The sequence below is a fragment of the Limanda limanda genome, chromosome 22, assembly GCF_963576545.1.
Source record: "Limanda limanda chromosome 22, fLimLim1.1, whole genome shotgun sequence".
Classification (NCBI taxonomy): Eukaryota; Metazoa; Chordata; class Actinopteri; order Pleuronectiformes; family Pleuronectidae; genus Limanda; species Limanda limanda.
The window spans coordinates 6,921,878-6,935,880 of NC_083657.1; the positions used below are offsets into that span (position 1 = coordinate 6,921,878).

The following is a 14,003-nucleotide window of genomic DNA, read 5'->3' on the forward strand; positions in this document are numbered from 1 at the left end:
AGAAATTGAGTAAACTTCTAAGATAAGGCTGCAAAGGATGTATCGTTTTTAATTGCGTGTCTGCTGCCGGAGAGGCTCGCTGGAGTGGTATCAGGGCCGTGTTCTGACCTGTCACTCAACCCGCTGCCTTTTTCATTTCTGCCCCTTGATGTTTTTAGTATGCACAGACAAAGCGAGCGAACGCCAAAGACGGTGGTGGTGGTGGTGGTGGTGGTGGGGGTGGAGGGGGGGGTCTGATTGCCGTCTCGGCGGACACTTCCACAAGGCCGAGGGGCTGATCAATAACCTCCGCATTTCAAAAACCGGCATCGGCCCCAAGTCGAACACGCCTTGTTTGGGAGAAAAAAAACCCAACAGGCTGCAGGGATTTATTTGAGAGGCATCTCACGTCCAATCAGACGACTCATGTCTGTTCTTTTGAAATAACTTGTCATTTTCTCTCTGTTTTTCGAGCATATCAGCTCGCTTCTTTTCTCTCTAATCCCCTTCTCCCCAGTTTCTCTCTCTCTCTCTCTCTCTCTCTCTCTCCACTGCTGCACACAGCTCAGGTATTTTGCTACAGTACGTCCCTACATGCACACACTGTATGACTCAAAGCACAGTCAAATCCGTCATATATATAAATCTTTCACTATTTCATCAAAATAATCATTATTTTTTTCAGCATTGTGTATTTAAAGGACCAATTCCATTTGTTTTTCAAGGTTTAGCTCCTCGGTGAAGAGGTAAAGTGGGTCGACCACTATAATCCAAAGGTCGATGGTTGGATCCCCGGCTCCTCGAGGCAGTGTTGAAGTGTCCTTGGGCAAAACACTGAGCCACAAATTGCCCCTGATGGCTCCTCCATCTGCGCGAGAAGGGATGAGAGGGCGAGAAGTGCTTTATTTTGAAGGGCTGTGTGAACGTGACCTGTAGTGTTACGAGTTAAGTGTTTGTTAGGAAGAGAAAAGTGACAAATTAATGCTTATTATTCAATTTGCTATTCAACTACAAATCATGGTTTTTTTTTAACTATAATGTTATGTTGTCTTATTTAATAATTCATATTCAAATACATTTACATTTTTTTGCTGCATGTTTCTGAAGAGTATACGACTTTGGTTAAAGATATAACATACTATGAGACAAATATTGACATGCATGTTATATATTTTTGTCCTTCCAACAATGCTAAAGTTGATTGAAATATTCAGGAACATCAAACTGATCAATTGTGTAAAATACTTCCATAACACTACTGGTTCAGTGTAGGTCCTTAGAGATTGCACTTAAATACAGCACTACAGTAAACAAGGAGTGTCCTGGTGAATGTACAAAAAAATCATAATAATGTGCATGACTTTGCAGAGCTTCCCCCTTGAACTCTCTCCCACCATATGGTGACCTTTGTACACCACAGGCCTCGGAGGGATGGAGAGAGATGCAGGGTTATAAAGGCACAGAGGACAGAAGAGGTAAAGATACATAGAGACGAGCGTCTGAGGGAAGATCCAGAGGAAGCGGAGGTGGTTTGGCATCAGCTCAAGTGAATTCACCAGAGATGAGAAGCAAATTTGGTGCAGAATTTAAAAGGGTAGTTATCTTCACTGTTCTCCAGTGGGTAATAATGGGATTTTAAAAAGGAAATTGGCATTTAATGTAGAACAAATTATTCAGAGTCAAAAGGCACATGCACTGCATTATCACACATCCGAACCCAGAGTCTGTGCTGAGAGCCTGTTGACAGGAGGAGCCAAGGTGCTGGGAGTGGGAAATGACTCTCGACAGGCCAATTAAGTGGGAACGTATTCATTTCTACTAATACAATGAACGTAGCTGCATAGGCGAGAGAAGAAAATACATATTTGCACAGTGCAAACAAAGCCTTAATAAGAAAAATCTGCGACCATGAATGCACAAATGTGCTAACTCCATGATTGGAATATAAGGACGTGAAACAAAGGGCAGGCAGCCGGCGCACGAAGCATAATGAAAATAAAGCGTTAATATGAATTTTTCATGGTGGAACCTGTGTGACACTTGCCGACGTGTGCATTTTTTCCAACCGCCATACATTATTCAACGAGAGCATGTGACCAGAGGTGGGGAGTGTGTTCTTCCATCTCACTTGAGAAAAAGCTGGAATGGGAGGAAATCTACAAGTGAAGTAATGATCTGATTAGATATAAATAAGTCAAAGATGGAAGATGAAGTAATTTTTAAACTTGAGATCCAGAATGGGGGATAGAGCTTCCCTCAGATTTGTTCATGGAACACCAGTGTACAGAAGCAATATATATATTTATATATATACACATACTGAGCAGATTTACATGGTGTTAAAGAGCCTATAAGTATATTCATGGTGATAATATACAGCTGCAGAGAGCAGATGCCGCATTAAAATATAAATAAAACATATAGAGAGCAATTTTACATAAAAAAAAAAATCTGTCTTAATGATGCAAAATAAATCTAAAATGGATGATGGTGAGATTTTCATTAAACAACAACACTGATGTTAATCACTTTTTATATCATGATACAAGGAATTAATCATTTACATATCATCCTAATGGTTTTACTCAATGTAGTATTTCATTTTTATCAAACTGTAACTATCTGAGGGATGTGGCTGTGCAGTCGCTATAAAAAGTATAAAGTTGTGTACAGGAAATAACAACAAATCAAAAATGCAACTCATCTATCATTAAGTATTACAGAGTTGAATAAAAAACAGCATTTTTAAGCATATTTCATGTTTATTAACATATTCATACTGTACATAAAAATTACTTTGATATGTCTAAAAAAAAATACTGCTAATAGCTAAACGGTCCTTTAACGGCTACAAAGATAACAAAATATTACAAATAAATAATTACACAGGAAGTTGCCCAGCATGTCATGTCTGAAATACTGTTAACGGGCATTGGGCTCTAAACCAGCTCATCTATTTTGAATTAGATTATCACTGCACTATTTCCACATGTTTTAATTGTGTGTGTTAATGTTGGACCGCAAACTACGATTAAAAATACAACAGATATATATTTAACATGTGCAACTCCATGAAATAGCTTTTGCAGCATAAGTGCTAATAAGAAAATAAAGGTACATGATTTCCCTGAAGAGTCAAATAAGAGGATAAAATAGCTTTTTGTTTTAAATAGTCGCCGGAAAAAGTAGAAGAACGGAGCAGGCGTGTTGAGTATTCTGCGGGAAACTTTAGAAGAGTGGTAAATAAATCCCGTATTGTAGTGCTTGGGTCAGCGCCATGTCCAGCTGAGGTCTCCATGACCTGCACCTGGTTCCTCTCACATCCCCTCGTGCATTAGCGCTGCTTTATATATACATCTGAGCTCCAAAGCCGTCTTTAGGCTATGATTTGCCCCCAACAACTCACCCTCATCTCCATCTGCATTCGTCAGTCTCTAACACTTTTCCCTTTCTGCTCTCGGGCTTGTAATGTTTCCTCAACTGATCATTAAAGTACTCTTCTATCTCCTGCTCACTTCTCCTCCTGCCTCTCGCCGCTCTTGGCCACGCGGCCCGTCTTGTTCAGCACCAAGTTCAGCTCGCTCAGCAGATTCGACGGCAGCATCCCCTCCCCGCCCAGAGAGGGTCTTTTCCCGGTCTTACAGACGCCCTTGGGGGGTAGAGGCAGAGGCAGGGGCGGGTGTTGCCTGGCCGGGGATGGAGAATGATGCCTTGGAGGTTGCCCAGCGTTCACAGAGGGTCGGATGGGCAGAGTGTCCGGGGGCTTGAAGAGGATATGAGGCTTCGGACAGTTTGCTGTGCTGCTCTTGCGAGGACCGGCCTCCTCTGTGTTGCCCTGGTTGCCTCCAGCGAGAGACGCCCTCCTGTCGATCTGCTGAAATGAACCAGATGGGATTCAAAGTCAACCATGGAGCCCGGGGGCAAATTTTAATAAGTTTAATGAAGGTAACAAGTGAATTATTGAGTTCTGAGTAATCTTTTGAAACAGAAACACAGCCAGAAGCAACTTGGATGCATGAATCAATCATCAGGACGACAAACTTGGAAACCTTCCATATATAATACTCACATTTTAACCAAACTGTTGCAAATAAAACAAAAATAAATTCTCACCGGTTTCCTGGAATTAAGGTGAGGTGAAATCTTGCGGACCTCAGCCACAGCGCCACCTCTGGAGGATTTGTGATCTGCAGCGTCCTTTGAGTTGACGGTCTTGGAACAGAGGTCAGAACTGTACTGGAGACAAAGAACCGACAACAGGAATGAGCAGCATTCAAAAACATTTTTGGGAGTTATTTGTAATAGTAATAGTTAATATTATTATTTGATTAATATTTCTTGATCATGACAACCAATAATAAATGCCGACTTCTATTGAAAGAGGAAACAGGAAGCACACGTCTCTTATAAACTTCTTTTTCTGGCCAGACTAACACAAGTATCTTTGTAAAAAAGGAAAAGTGGCAGAGTTCTGATCTCTGGCTAAACTTTCCCTCTAACAATGTATCCTTTCATATCACCGTAACCCCCCCCTCCCCACCCCGACCTACAGAACCGTCTCTTTTTAACAAATCCTCATTTCATCACTGCCACAACCCGTCCTTGCACCTTTGCCCCCCCCCCCACCGAACCCTCCAACACTCGCCACCACCACCAGCGCCCCAAACCACCTTGCTTCGATATGAGGCCCTCCATCCGCCGGTTGCTATGGAAACTGTGGGATCAGGATGCTCTCTAACAGGTAAGAGAGTGGAAATCAAGAACAACTGAAGTGCTCTCGGCCGACTTTTCTCATCTGCACTTTCTCTCTGCCCTTCCCACAAGCCCCCGTGTCCTTCCACAATCCCCCGGTGTTGGAAGCTGACAATCCTGATATTTAGCGGATTTGGGAGGAGGATCCTAACGTTATTAGCCGGCTCCGGTCTGCTATGGATTTTTCTTGATCCAAAGAGCAGAGAAAAGTCACCGAGCCGGGGCTGAAATAAACACCTCGTAACACTTGGAAACAACAGGCAAAAAATTGGCTTCGCCTTTAAAAATCAATCTCTCCCTGACAACGGTGCCCTTTCTCGCTCGCTCGCCCAAACGAAGGCACTAAAAGGCTTTTACAGTAAAGCACCTGTGATAAACAACTCGGCGCCGCAGATGCTTTCCCATAAAGGAAGCCGAGCGGCGGGCTAATACCGATGAAAGGTGCTGAGCGAACACTTTGAGAGCTCGGGAATCTTTTGTATGATCTGCTACTCGGAGATTGTGCGAGCGTGACGTTCAACTTAAAGTCCTTTACACACAAATGAGTGGACTTGTGCGTTTGTTCTAATGAGGAGACAAGACAGTTTTCCACAAAAATACAGCAGCCATAAGCAGGAGATTGAAAAACAATTAGGGTTGTAAAATTCCGGGAATATTCAAACTTGGAAACTTTCCATGGGAATTAACGGGAATATACGGGAATATACGGGAATTCACGGGAATTAACGGGAATAAACTGGAAATGTTGTGGGTAATTTATACTAACTGTATTTACCTTGTCATATACAGACATAAATATAAACATTTTGTTTTGTCATAGGCTGATTTGAGCCCTGAGGAAACTTTGGGCACTTGACTATATGCTTCTGCATCGTTGTGTTATTCTTAACATAGGTCTTTGCACAGTATTTGCAAATGTACACAGCCTTTCCTTCTACATTGGATGGGGTGAAATGTCTCCACACATGAGGCATTGTTCTGTAGAATAAGATGAGAAAATTGATAGATAAATGAATGGAAATATGCTAGATGAACAGATGAACAATCCTCAATCAGCATGCTAATATGTCTTCCCCAGTAATATCATGGGAACTTACCTGACTAGTCCTGCACACTACAGCAGGCCTCAATAGCCCTGCTGTAGAGTGAAGGATGCTGGGAGATATCTGTGCATGTAATGGAAGAATGCACAGTGGAGGGTTGAAATGCAACGTGCAGCGTGTGCTGCATTCCATACATCTTTAAAATAGAGTTTTGAATGATGTTTTCATTGCTCAGCGTTTAATTTGCTTATTTTTTTTTTTTTTCAAAATTCCCAAAATTCCCGAGCTTAACTTCCCATTGAAAGTTTCCGGCAAGTTTCCGGAAATTTACCAGAAACTTTCTGCCCCTTTGCAACCCTAAAAACAATACAGAAACATGACACATCCGTCGCGGCCCCCCCACTGTGTTTGCTTTGTCTTGCATTATTTATCTCATATGTGCTGTGTCAGCGACCGACAGTGACAACACTCGGCTGTATCCGGGGGCTAAGTACCAGTCGCCTTGACCTTATTCTCACAGCTTTGCCACATAAAATGATTTATGTTATTGCTGAGTGACCTCGAAAACTTTACACTTCTCCTCCTGTTTATGTATTTTATCTGCCTAACAGCACCGTGGAAACGGATGATTGGAGGGGGGAAATATGATTTATCGTATCTTCCCTTTCCATTCCCCGAGATATGGATTGTAAAGAGATGATTTATTCCGACTGTAATCAAGCGTATTTTCCACATGGATAAGGGGAAAAGGGATGTTTCTGCAACGGGTTTATCAAACTCGCTGGTATTTTTGGGGTTTGCAACAGTAACAGGAAGTTAGAGGAAGAAGATGTTTCCCTTCTGCGTGCTTCAGCTTCAACTCAGTAAATGACTTCATCAGGCTTTTGCACGAGTGACTCCCTCCCTCTCACTCCAACGTCTCAGTTTATCATCGTCTTACCTTCATCCTGATTATGTCCGTCACCCAGCCGACCTGCGCCTCCCTCTTCTCGCAGCACAAATGCCTGAGGAGGGAACAGAGAGCACTCACATCAGCCGCTGATTTCCACCTTATTATCCCTCACACTCATTTTTCCAACAGGTGACCGGATCCGGTGAGTTCACTCTCCACCCGGGCGCCGATTCTTCTGAGGAGGAAAGTTCGTTGATCGCTTGACGACGGGAGGGCCGGCTGTCATTAGCCGTGATTGCGTGAATCGGCAGGGGTGAAGTGCGCCTTTGCCGCGGTGATTAGTGCCAAAAGTAACAATCTAGGATGATGGCTTAAATAATACCTGTCATCCGATTCAGGGTGGTACTGTATTGTCTTTGATTGGCAGCTATTTCTGTCGTGTGCTAATGTGCTCATTTTCTGTACTTTGCTTATATCATAAAGCTCCCTGCATTTGGTCTGTACATGGAATAAAGCTGACAATGGAGTGTTTTTTGGCATAGGTACTTGTTAAGCAATATTAATTTAAGTAGTTAATATTAAATCAGTTTTTTTTATAAATTAATTTAATTTATTTGAATATTTCTCTGCTTTTCTTTAATCTAAGTGACGTAAAGACTCTAATCAAAGATATACGTCATGAAGTGGAGAGTAAAACTGATATTTTCGCTTGATTATTGAACAGTGGGAGGAAGTGAAGTGTTTTTAAAGGGTAATTAAATGGCCTCAAGTACAAAATGTACGAGTGTAGCGTACTGGCGTTTTATTAGCAAACCTATAGGGTGCCTTTTAATTAAAGTTAGTTTTACACGGCAGCTACAAATGAAGAAAAATAAAAAGTTGACCATGATTTAGTTCCCGATTGTTGACCAGCAGCTACCCAGCATGAGGCCACGAGTCCCATTATTAAACTGCACTTTCGTCCCCGTTAATAAACCCACTTAGATCACAAAGTGCTTTCACTTCAACTTTTTTTTTCCCACTTCTGTTTTTAGAGATATTCTGAAGTGGAAAGTGCAGAGGTCACACTCATCGGCGGTTGAACTGGAGAACTCACCACTGCTGTTTGGCAGAGTAGATGGTGAAGCCCCAGCTGTTGAAACAAGAAGGACGTGGGTCAGATCGGAACTTTTATTGTTTTATTTATCCTGAAAAACACGTGCACATATACACGAGTACACGTGGCATTTTTAAGTACCTTAAAGAACAACTTTAAAGTATTAAACACAGTTAAAAAGTAATGTTAAAGAAAGCAGCAGGTCAAAACCTTGTTCATTAAAATGCAGAGGAATAGAAAACATATAAGAAACGCTGGGTTATAAATAGAGGAATTAATTAAGTTATCCGCTGCAGCTTCAGCCCACATGTTGACGCACGTGTACTCTGGGCTCAACTGTTCAATACAATGAGCGAGTGCCTTTAACCTGTAAGGTTTAAAGCACAGTTTCTTTGGAGAGTTGCAAAAGAAACCAGAACTTTTGCAAGTGGGATAATTACTGGAGCATAATTGAGTCCGGAATGAAAACTGTTAATTGTGTGATGCTGCAAAAAATAACTAAAACGACCCCCTTCCCACATAGGTGCAAGATATTTCCACACAAGTGCACATTTGGGCCTGTTTGCATGAATTAACCTGCACAGAGGCACAACAAGGTGGAAAGAGCGCCTCCCGGGAGAAGACACCTGAACATCCTTTGCTGAGAAGTGGGGGAAGAACAAAGCCGGCGGGGGGGCAGAGGCGGAGAGCCGGCAGCCCCGGAGCAGCACTCCTGTGAGTCGAGGCAGCCGATCCGACCCCTCACAGACCGACCTCGGCCTAACGAGGTACCGGGGCGCCGCCTCTCCGAACCCTCTCGCCATGACTCGGCGCTCTCCTCAGCACTCGCTCTTTTATTCCTTTATTCGCCGTATGACTTCTCCCACAGCCCACTCAACGGCCTATATCTATGATACCAGGCTGTATCATTCTTTTTTCCTTCTGTCCCCCCCTCTCCCCTCCTCCCTTTCCCGCTTCATCTCCCACTTCTTCTCTCTTATCCACTTTTTTCTCCCCTGCAGGACCGAGCGGCGCAGACAAACGCTCGGCCGGACTCATTTTTCACGCTTCGCCGGACTTGAAATTTCCGACATGGGGAAAATTATGAGGAATTGTAATTGGGTAACGTGAAATATTGGGGTTGGGCTCCTCGAGACGTTTCCTCTTTGTTTGACCAACAGGAGCTCCTGCGGGTCGGGGCATGAGTCGTAAATTATAATAATGGAGGATCATTAAAATAAAAACTGTGGCAGTGATATTTTCCAGCCTCGGAAGCAGAGTTAGATAATTTGTATTTGTTAAAACGTGATCAGTTCCATTACAGTGACAAATACGATGGGGTCAGGGGTGATATATCTTCGGGGACTAATAGCATGAACTGCTGCACGTGTGCACAACATCAGATACACACAAATAATAATAAATGTATTATTATTTGCTCATCTTAATAAAACATCGGGGTTGATTTGCTACGAATGTGCAGCAGCTGCTTTGGGTCTTAATGATTATTATGAAGCTGCAACAAAGTTCTGCACTAAAAGGTTTATGCAAAGATTTGTCTGTTTTATTGCAATATTTATAGCATCACAAAATATGCACAGAGGAATATGAAATTTTAACAAATGGCCACTAAAAGCAGAAACATAATTGTTGTCTAATTAATAGAAGCAGAATTTGAGGTTAGTGAAGTAAATACAGGTTTTCAACGTCTCACCATAGACCGACAAAGGGAGGAAGTAACTAAGTTATTAACCCAGAGATATTTCCTTTCTTTTGTGGTTTATATTTGTCATTTCTGTCGCCTCCATTCGAATCCCTCCCGATGAAAACAGCCTAAATACTGACCAATCCAAACACTGGAGAACTCAGAGTCATCGTTCTTACAGGATCCTCACAGGGACAAAAGAGTTCCCGCTCAGGTGACAAATAATAAAGAGTGATAAAGTTCGGTGGAATCAGTTCTGTTCGGGTTCAGACCTTCATGTGTCCACACACCTCCAACACACAGGGAAGGTTACCACACTGAATTAACACGTAATAGCTTCATTTAAATTTCACAGATTCCTAAAAGTGTTGCTGCTTTTACACTTTGACACCGCAGCTCAAAATAACGTGAACATGTGGTGATAATTGAAACGCTACACCTTCGGATGTCTTTTATCCACACACTGTTTCATATCTCCCATGATTATAAATGGTGGCGCACGACAACTTCATGGAAGTATGTGAAAGTACTTTGTAAAACTTAGGACCAATAGTTTCTACATAATAAAACACTTACCAGCCTCGTCCATGGCCGACTGAGTTGCCAAGGTAATAATGGAGCAAAAAAAACAGATGATAAATGGACCTCGAGTTATGACCTTTGCGTCAATTTACTGTTTCCGCGAATTTATTTGACTTCACGTGCGTAAAAAAATGAAAATAAGAAAAGTTAAACCTCTTTTTAATTCAGTCGCTGACCTTCATGCTGAGCTGAAAGCACTTTCCTCTCGCTCACATTGCCTTTTTTCATCTCATAGTGAAAAAGAGGGAATAGTGGAAATGTCCAACTATATTATTATTTGAAATATTAATTCAACATCTGAAAAAGCTCAGCTGCAAATCTAAATCGAGTCAAATGTAGCTGAAATCATTTATATCGACAGTATTAGAGGAAACGGAACATGTGCCCATGCAAAGCACTTCGCCAGAATCGTCCGTTTGGGTAGTTTTAGGAAATCTACTGCTGATTTGAATCCCAAATTCATCTACATACATTCAGATTTCAGAGAGAAAGAAACATCACCAGAGGTTTATTATTCATACGAGCACAGTTTACCTGGTCGGGGGTTTCAGCTTTTTCCTCAGGCCCAGGTAACATTTCACAGATTTGAGTGGGATTGCTTTCTCTGCTTTAGTGCTCTGCAAGAAAGAAAGAAAAAACAATTGAATATTTTTGGATGAATAAATCAAGGGGAAAGAACGAGATAAAAAAAAAAAAAAAAAACTGGCGAGAATCACATTACACTCGACCAAGCTAAATAAACCGAGATGATGCAAAATGCCAACAAATGATCTGTGCCATTTAAAAAAAAAAGCATCACAGCACGACAATCAATTTGAATCATTACCAGGAGGAGGCAAATACACACGTCTCCTTCCAACATAATTTGCGCTAAGTATAAAGCGAGCAATAATTGTACAGGCCAAAGCATATCAATTAAATTTCTCTTACTTATTATTTCCTTTGCATTCATGCAGTAATTAAGTGTATTCTTGTGAACCCTGATATAGAAAATAAAGCTTTCAGTTCTGCACCTCCATCAATAATTAACACTCCTCCTCACTCCCTTTACGAATCCCTTGTTTCAACCGCAGGAATGTGTTGAGAAGAAAGAGGGCTCCGGGGAACCCACTGTGTTCTTCCCTTTTCAAAAGAGAGTGGGAAGTCCACCGCCACAAGTGTGTGTTTTATATTCCTCCTCCGTTCCAGGATTTGGACGGACACGTCGCCAGGGACGTGAAGCGGAGAGTTTGGGCGGAGTTCAATCTCGGCGGTTTGCAGCCATGCGGGCTCCGCTTTAACACAGTCTGGTTTTCCTAAGCAGCTCCATAACCTTTGAGATTCCCCCGGTGGCGGGAGGCGTGCTCTGTTCACCAGGTACTTCTGTGTGTTTGCATGCGAGAGCCAACACTGTGGCGGGCGGGTGTGTGTGTGTGTTTGTAGATGTGACAGTGGATTCAGCCCCTGGAAAATAAAAAGAAGTATACTTGCTTTGATATCTCTGTAGAGCAGCAGCTTCTCTGCACACAGCACGACGTGTTTGTCCTGGAACTTGTGGCCCGACAGCAGTTTGGTGGAGCCGTCATTGAACTTCAGAGGGTCGCCTCTCACTAACTGCTTCAGGTCGTCTGGAAAACAGAATGAAAAGTCAATCATCTACTAATCAATCAATCTATAACAGGTCAATAATGAAGCAGAAATACCAACAAACAGCTGATTGGAGATGTTCAATGTGGTGTTTTCAGTTTTATACGATTCAAAGATGTCACAACTGGTTCTGACACTGATGTATCCCACAGCACGACTGATGACTGTAAGCACCACTTCATCAACAACAATCATAATTCACAGTTTCTCATTTCAAACAATTTTCTACTTCATAACATTTGTAAATTCACCAAAAATACAAACATTATGTTTATTTCAAGTCTGCTTTTCAGTTCCTACCATCCACTTAAATCTAGTTATTTATCTTTAGTAAAATCCCATCAGTCCCATTTAGCTAACTAGTAATAATCTGTTTGTATTTCTGATAATTATCATTAACTTGGAAACTATTTCAACCTCTTAATAGAAGCCCAGAAGTTTATCCTTGAATCTAACTGTTTTAATTGTTTATGCTTATTATTACTTTCGTCAAACTATTATAACCCTTTTCCATTTCTTTCATGTAATGTTTAACTTTGAACTTCTCACAATGTTTCCTACGTAGTATTAATGAATTCTTCAAAACACACAGTAATAAGGTACTACAGGTACCTCAATGTGATACAATACATATATTTGTTTTTTATCAGTTCTAATTTATGTAATTAGCAGAGTTAACTCATGATCTTTTCGTTCAACATGTAAATTGGGTTTGGTGAAGTACATGTACGGGGTAAACAACTAATTGAGGAATCAACAGATTGATGTATAATGAAAGCAAACAGTTGTTGTGCTACGATGAAGAATGACAACACACACACACACACAATCCTTAAAGTTGAACCAAAGGAACCGGTTTTTAATGGCTTCGTCCCATTGGAGGAATACTTTACCTTTCCCGTCAGCTCCTTTAGCCCCTGCAAACTTCTTTATGACCAGAAAAGCAGAGCTAGGGAAGTCCAAGGCGCTCCACTCCAGCACCTGCTCCAGGATCTTCTCACTGTGGTGCAGCGGCCGCTCTGTTAGGAGTGAAACACACCGGGTCAGAGGGGGGGGGGGGAGATCTGTGGCTCAGAGTCCACCAGCCACCTGCCGCCGAGCCGCTCCGGCCTCTGGTCAAACACGGATTAGAAAATGCACGAAGCACAATCACAACCTCTTATCACAAAACCCCCGTGACTAATCCCACTTAACCAAATAACCAAATGATGTTGTTGTTCTCCCTCAGTTTCCATCACAAAGTAGTTTAATTTATCTCCGGCACATCGGGAGCCGATTATAAAAACACACTCATGTGCAAAATAGACCTATTATCTCGTCCTAATTGGTGAACAGGGTACACGCTACGAGCCGGGAAAAAAAGAAAAAGAATAAACGGAGATAATTTGTGTACCACCACCCCTGCTCCGATGCCTCCATCTCCACCCCCCCCCCCAACCTGTTTTTCATAACCAGACGGAGGTAAAAAGAGCCACAATGGCATAACTTATTCATAACGGTGAGCTTATCTCCCCTCTGGAATCTCTGCAGACCAAGGCCATGGAATTAGTTCCTCATTTCCCGACAAATATTGGCTCCCCCTTTCCTGTTTATCTGCAGCTGTCCCAGCAAAATGGCTAATTAACGCACTTCCCCCTCCCTTCTTTACGGCTTTATGAGCAAAACCTGTCACGCTACCACCTTCAAAATAGCTCCACTGTTTACTCTTCCGCAGACATATTGTCTTGGCTGGGGAAAATATGCTGAAACGACAGCAAAATGTATTCAGTATTCAACACGCCGACACTTTTTGGAGGAGGACGCCGTGCCCTCTGCAACTTTGCCGGGAGAAAAACAAACATAAGAGTTGCGGCGTAAACTCCCAGTGAACTGATGAAACGTGCGCCGGGAACGCCAGCTAAGCAACTTCGCGACAAAGCTACAACTTTGACTTTCCCTCTCCCTTTGCTCGCCGCCGCCAACGCAGGTGATCAGATGCGGGTGTGCAAGGCTGGAGGTGGCGTTGTGCATATTAATGCAAGAGGAGGTCGATCATGCAAGAGGGATTAAGGTAATTCGTGACATATGACGGTAAAGATGATTAATTCATGTGCATATCATTTCTCGGCGTGCTCCCATGTTCACAGAGACGGGTTCGTTAAGAGATGGCGGAGTCGTCTAATCACGAGGTCGTCCGATGAGAGGAAGTGGGATCTTTGTACGCGTCTGCATGAGAATCAGAGATTACATGATTTTTATGGAGGAAGAAATTATAAGATGTACTCTAGAGGAAGGTTTTGGAGGAACGCCTATTTATTTAATGTGTAAATTTGTTTTTTACTCTGTTATCCCTTAAACTGCTCATCAGAA

At 42.3% G+C, this 14,003-nt stretch overlaps 1 protein-coding gene across 1 annotated transcript in view; it reads right to left on the bottom strand.

The window, feature by feature from the left end:
* Positions 1-2,804: 2,804 nt before the first annotated feature.
* Positions 2,805-14,003, bottom strand: part of arap2 (ArfGAP with RhoGAP domain, ankyrin repeat and PH domain 2) — a 115,211-nt gene continuing 104,012 nt past the window's right edge. Inside the window, exons 27-33 of the mRNA XM_061066277.1 lie at positions 12,548-12,673; positions 11,499-11,635; positions 10,563-10,645; positions 7,763-7,798; positions 6,715-6,778; positions 4,093-4,215; positions 2,805-3,853 (exon numbers count right to left, since the gene is read on the bottom strand). Of these exons, the coding sequence (XP_060922260.1) occupies positions 3,491-3,853; positions 4,093-4,215; positions 6,715-6,778; positions 7,763-7,798; positions 10,563-10,645; positions 11,499-11,635; positions 12,548-12,673 (932 nt within the window). The 3' untranslated portion in view covers positions 2,805-3,490. The remainder of the gene's footprint in view (positions 3,854-4,092; positions 4,216-6,714; positions 6,779-7,762; positions 7,799-10,562; positions 10,646-11,498; positions 11,636-12,547; positions 12,674-14,003) is intronic.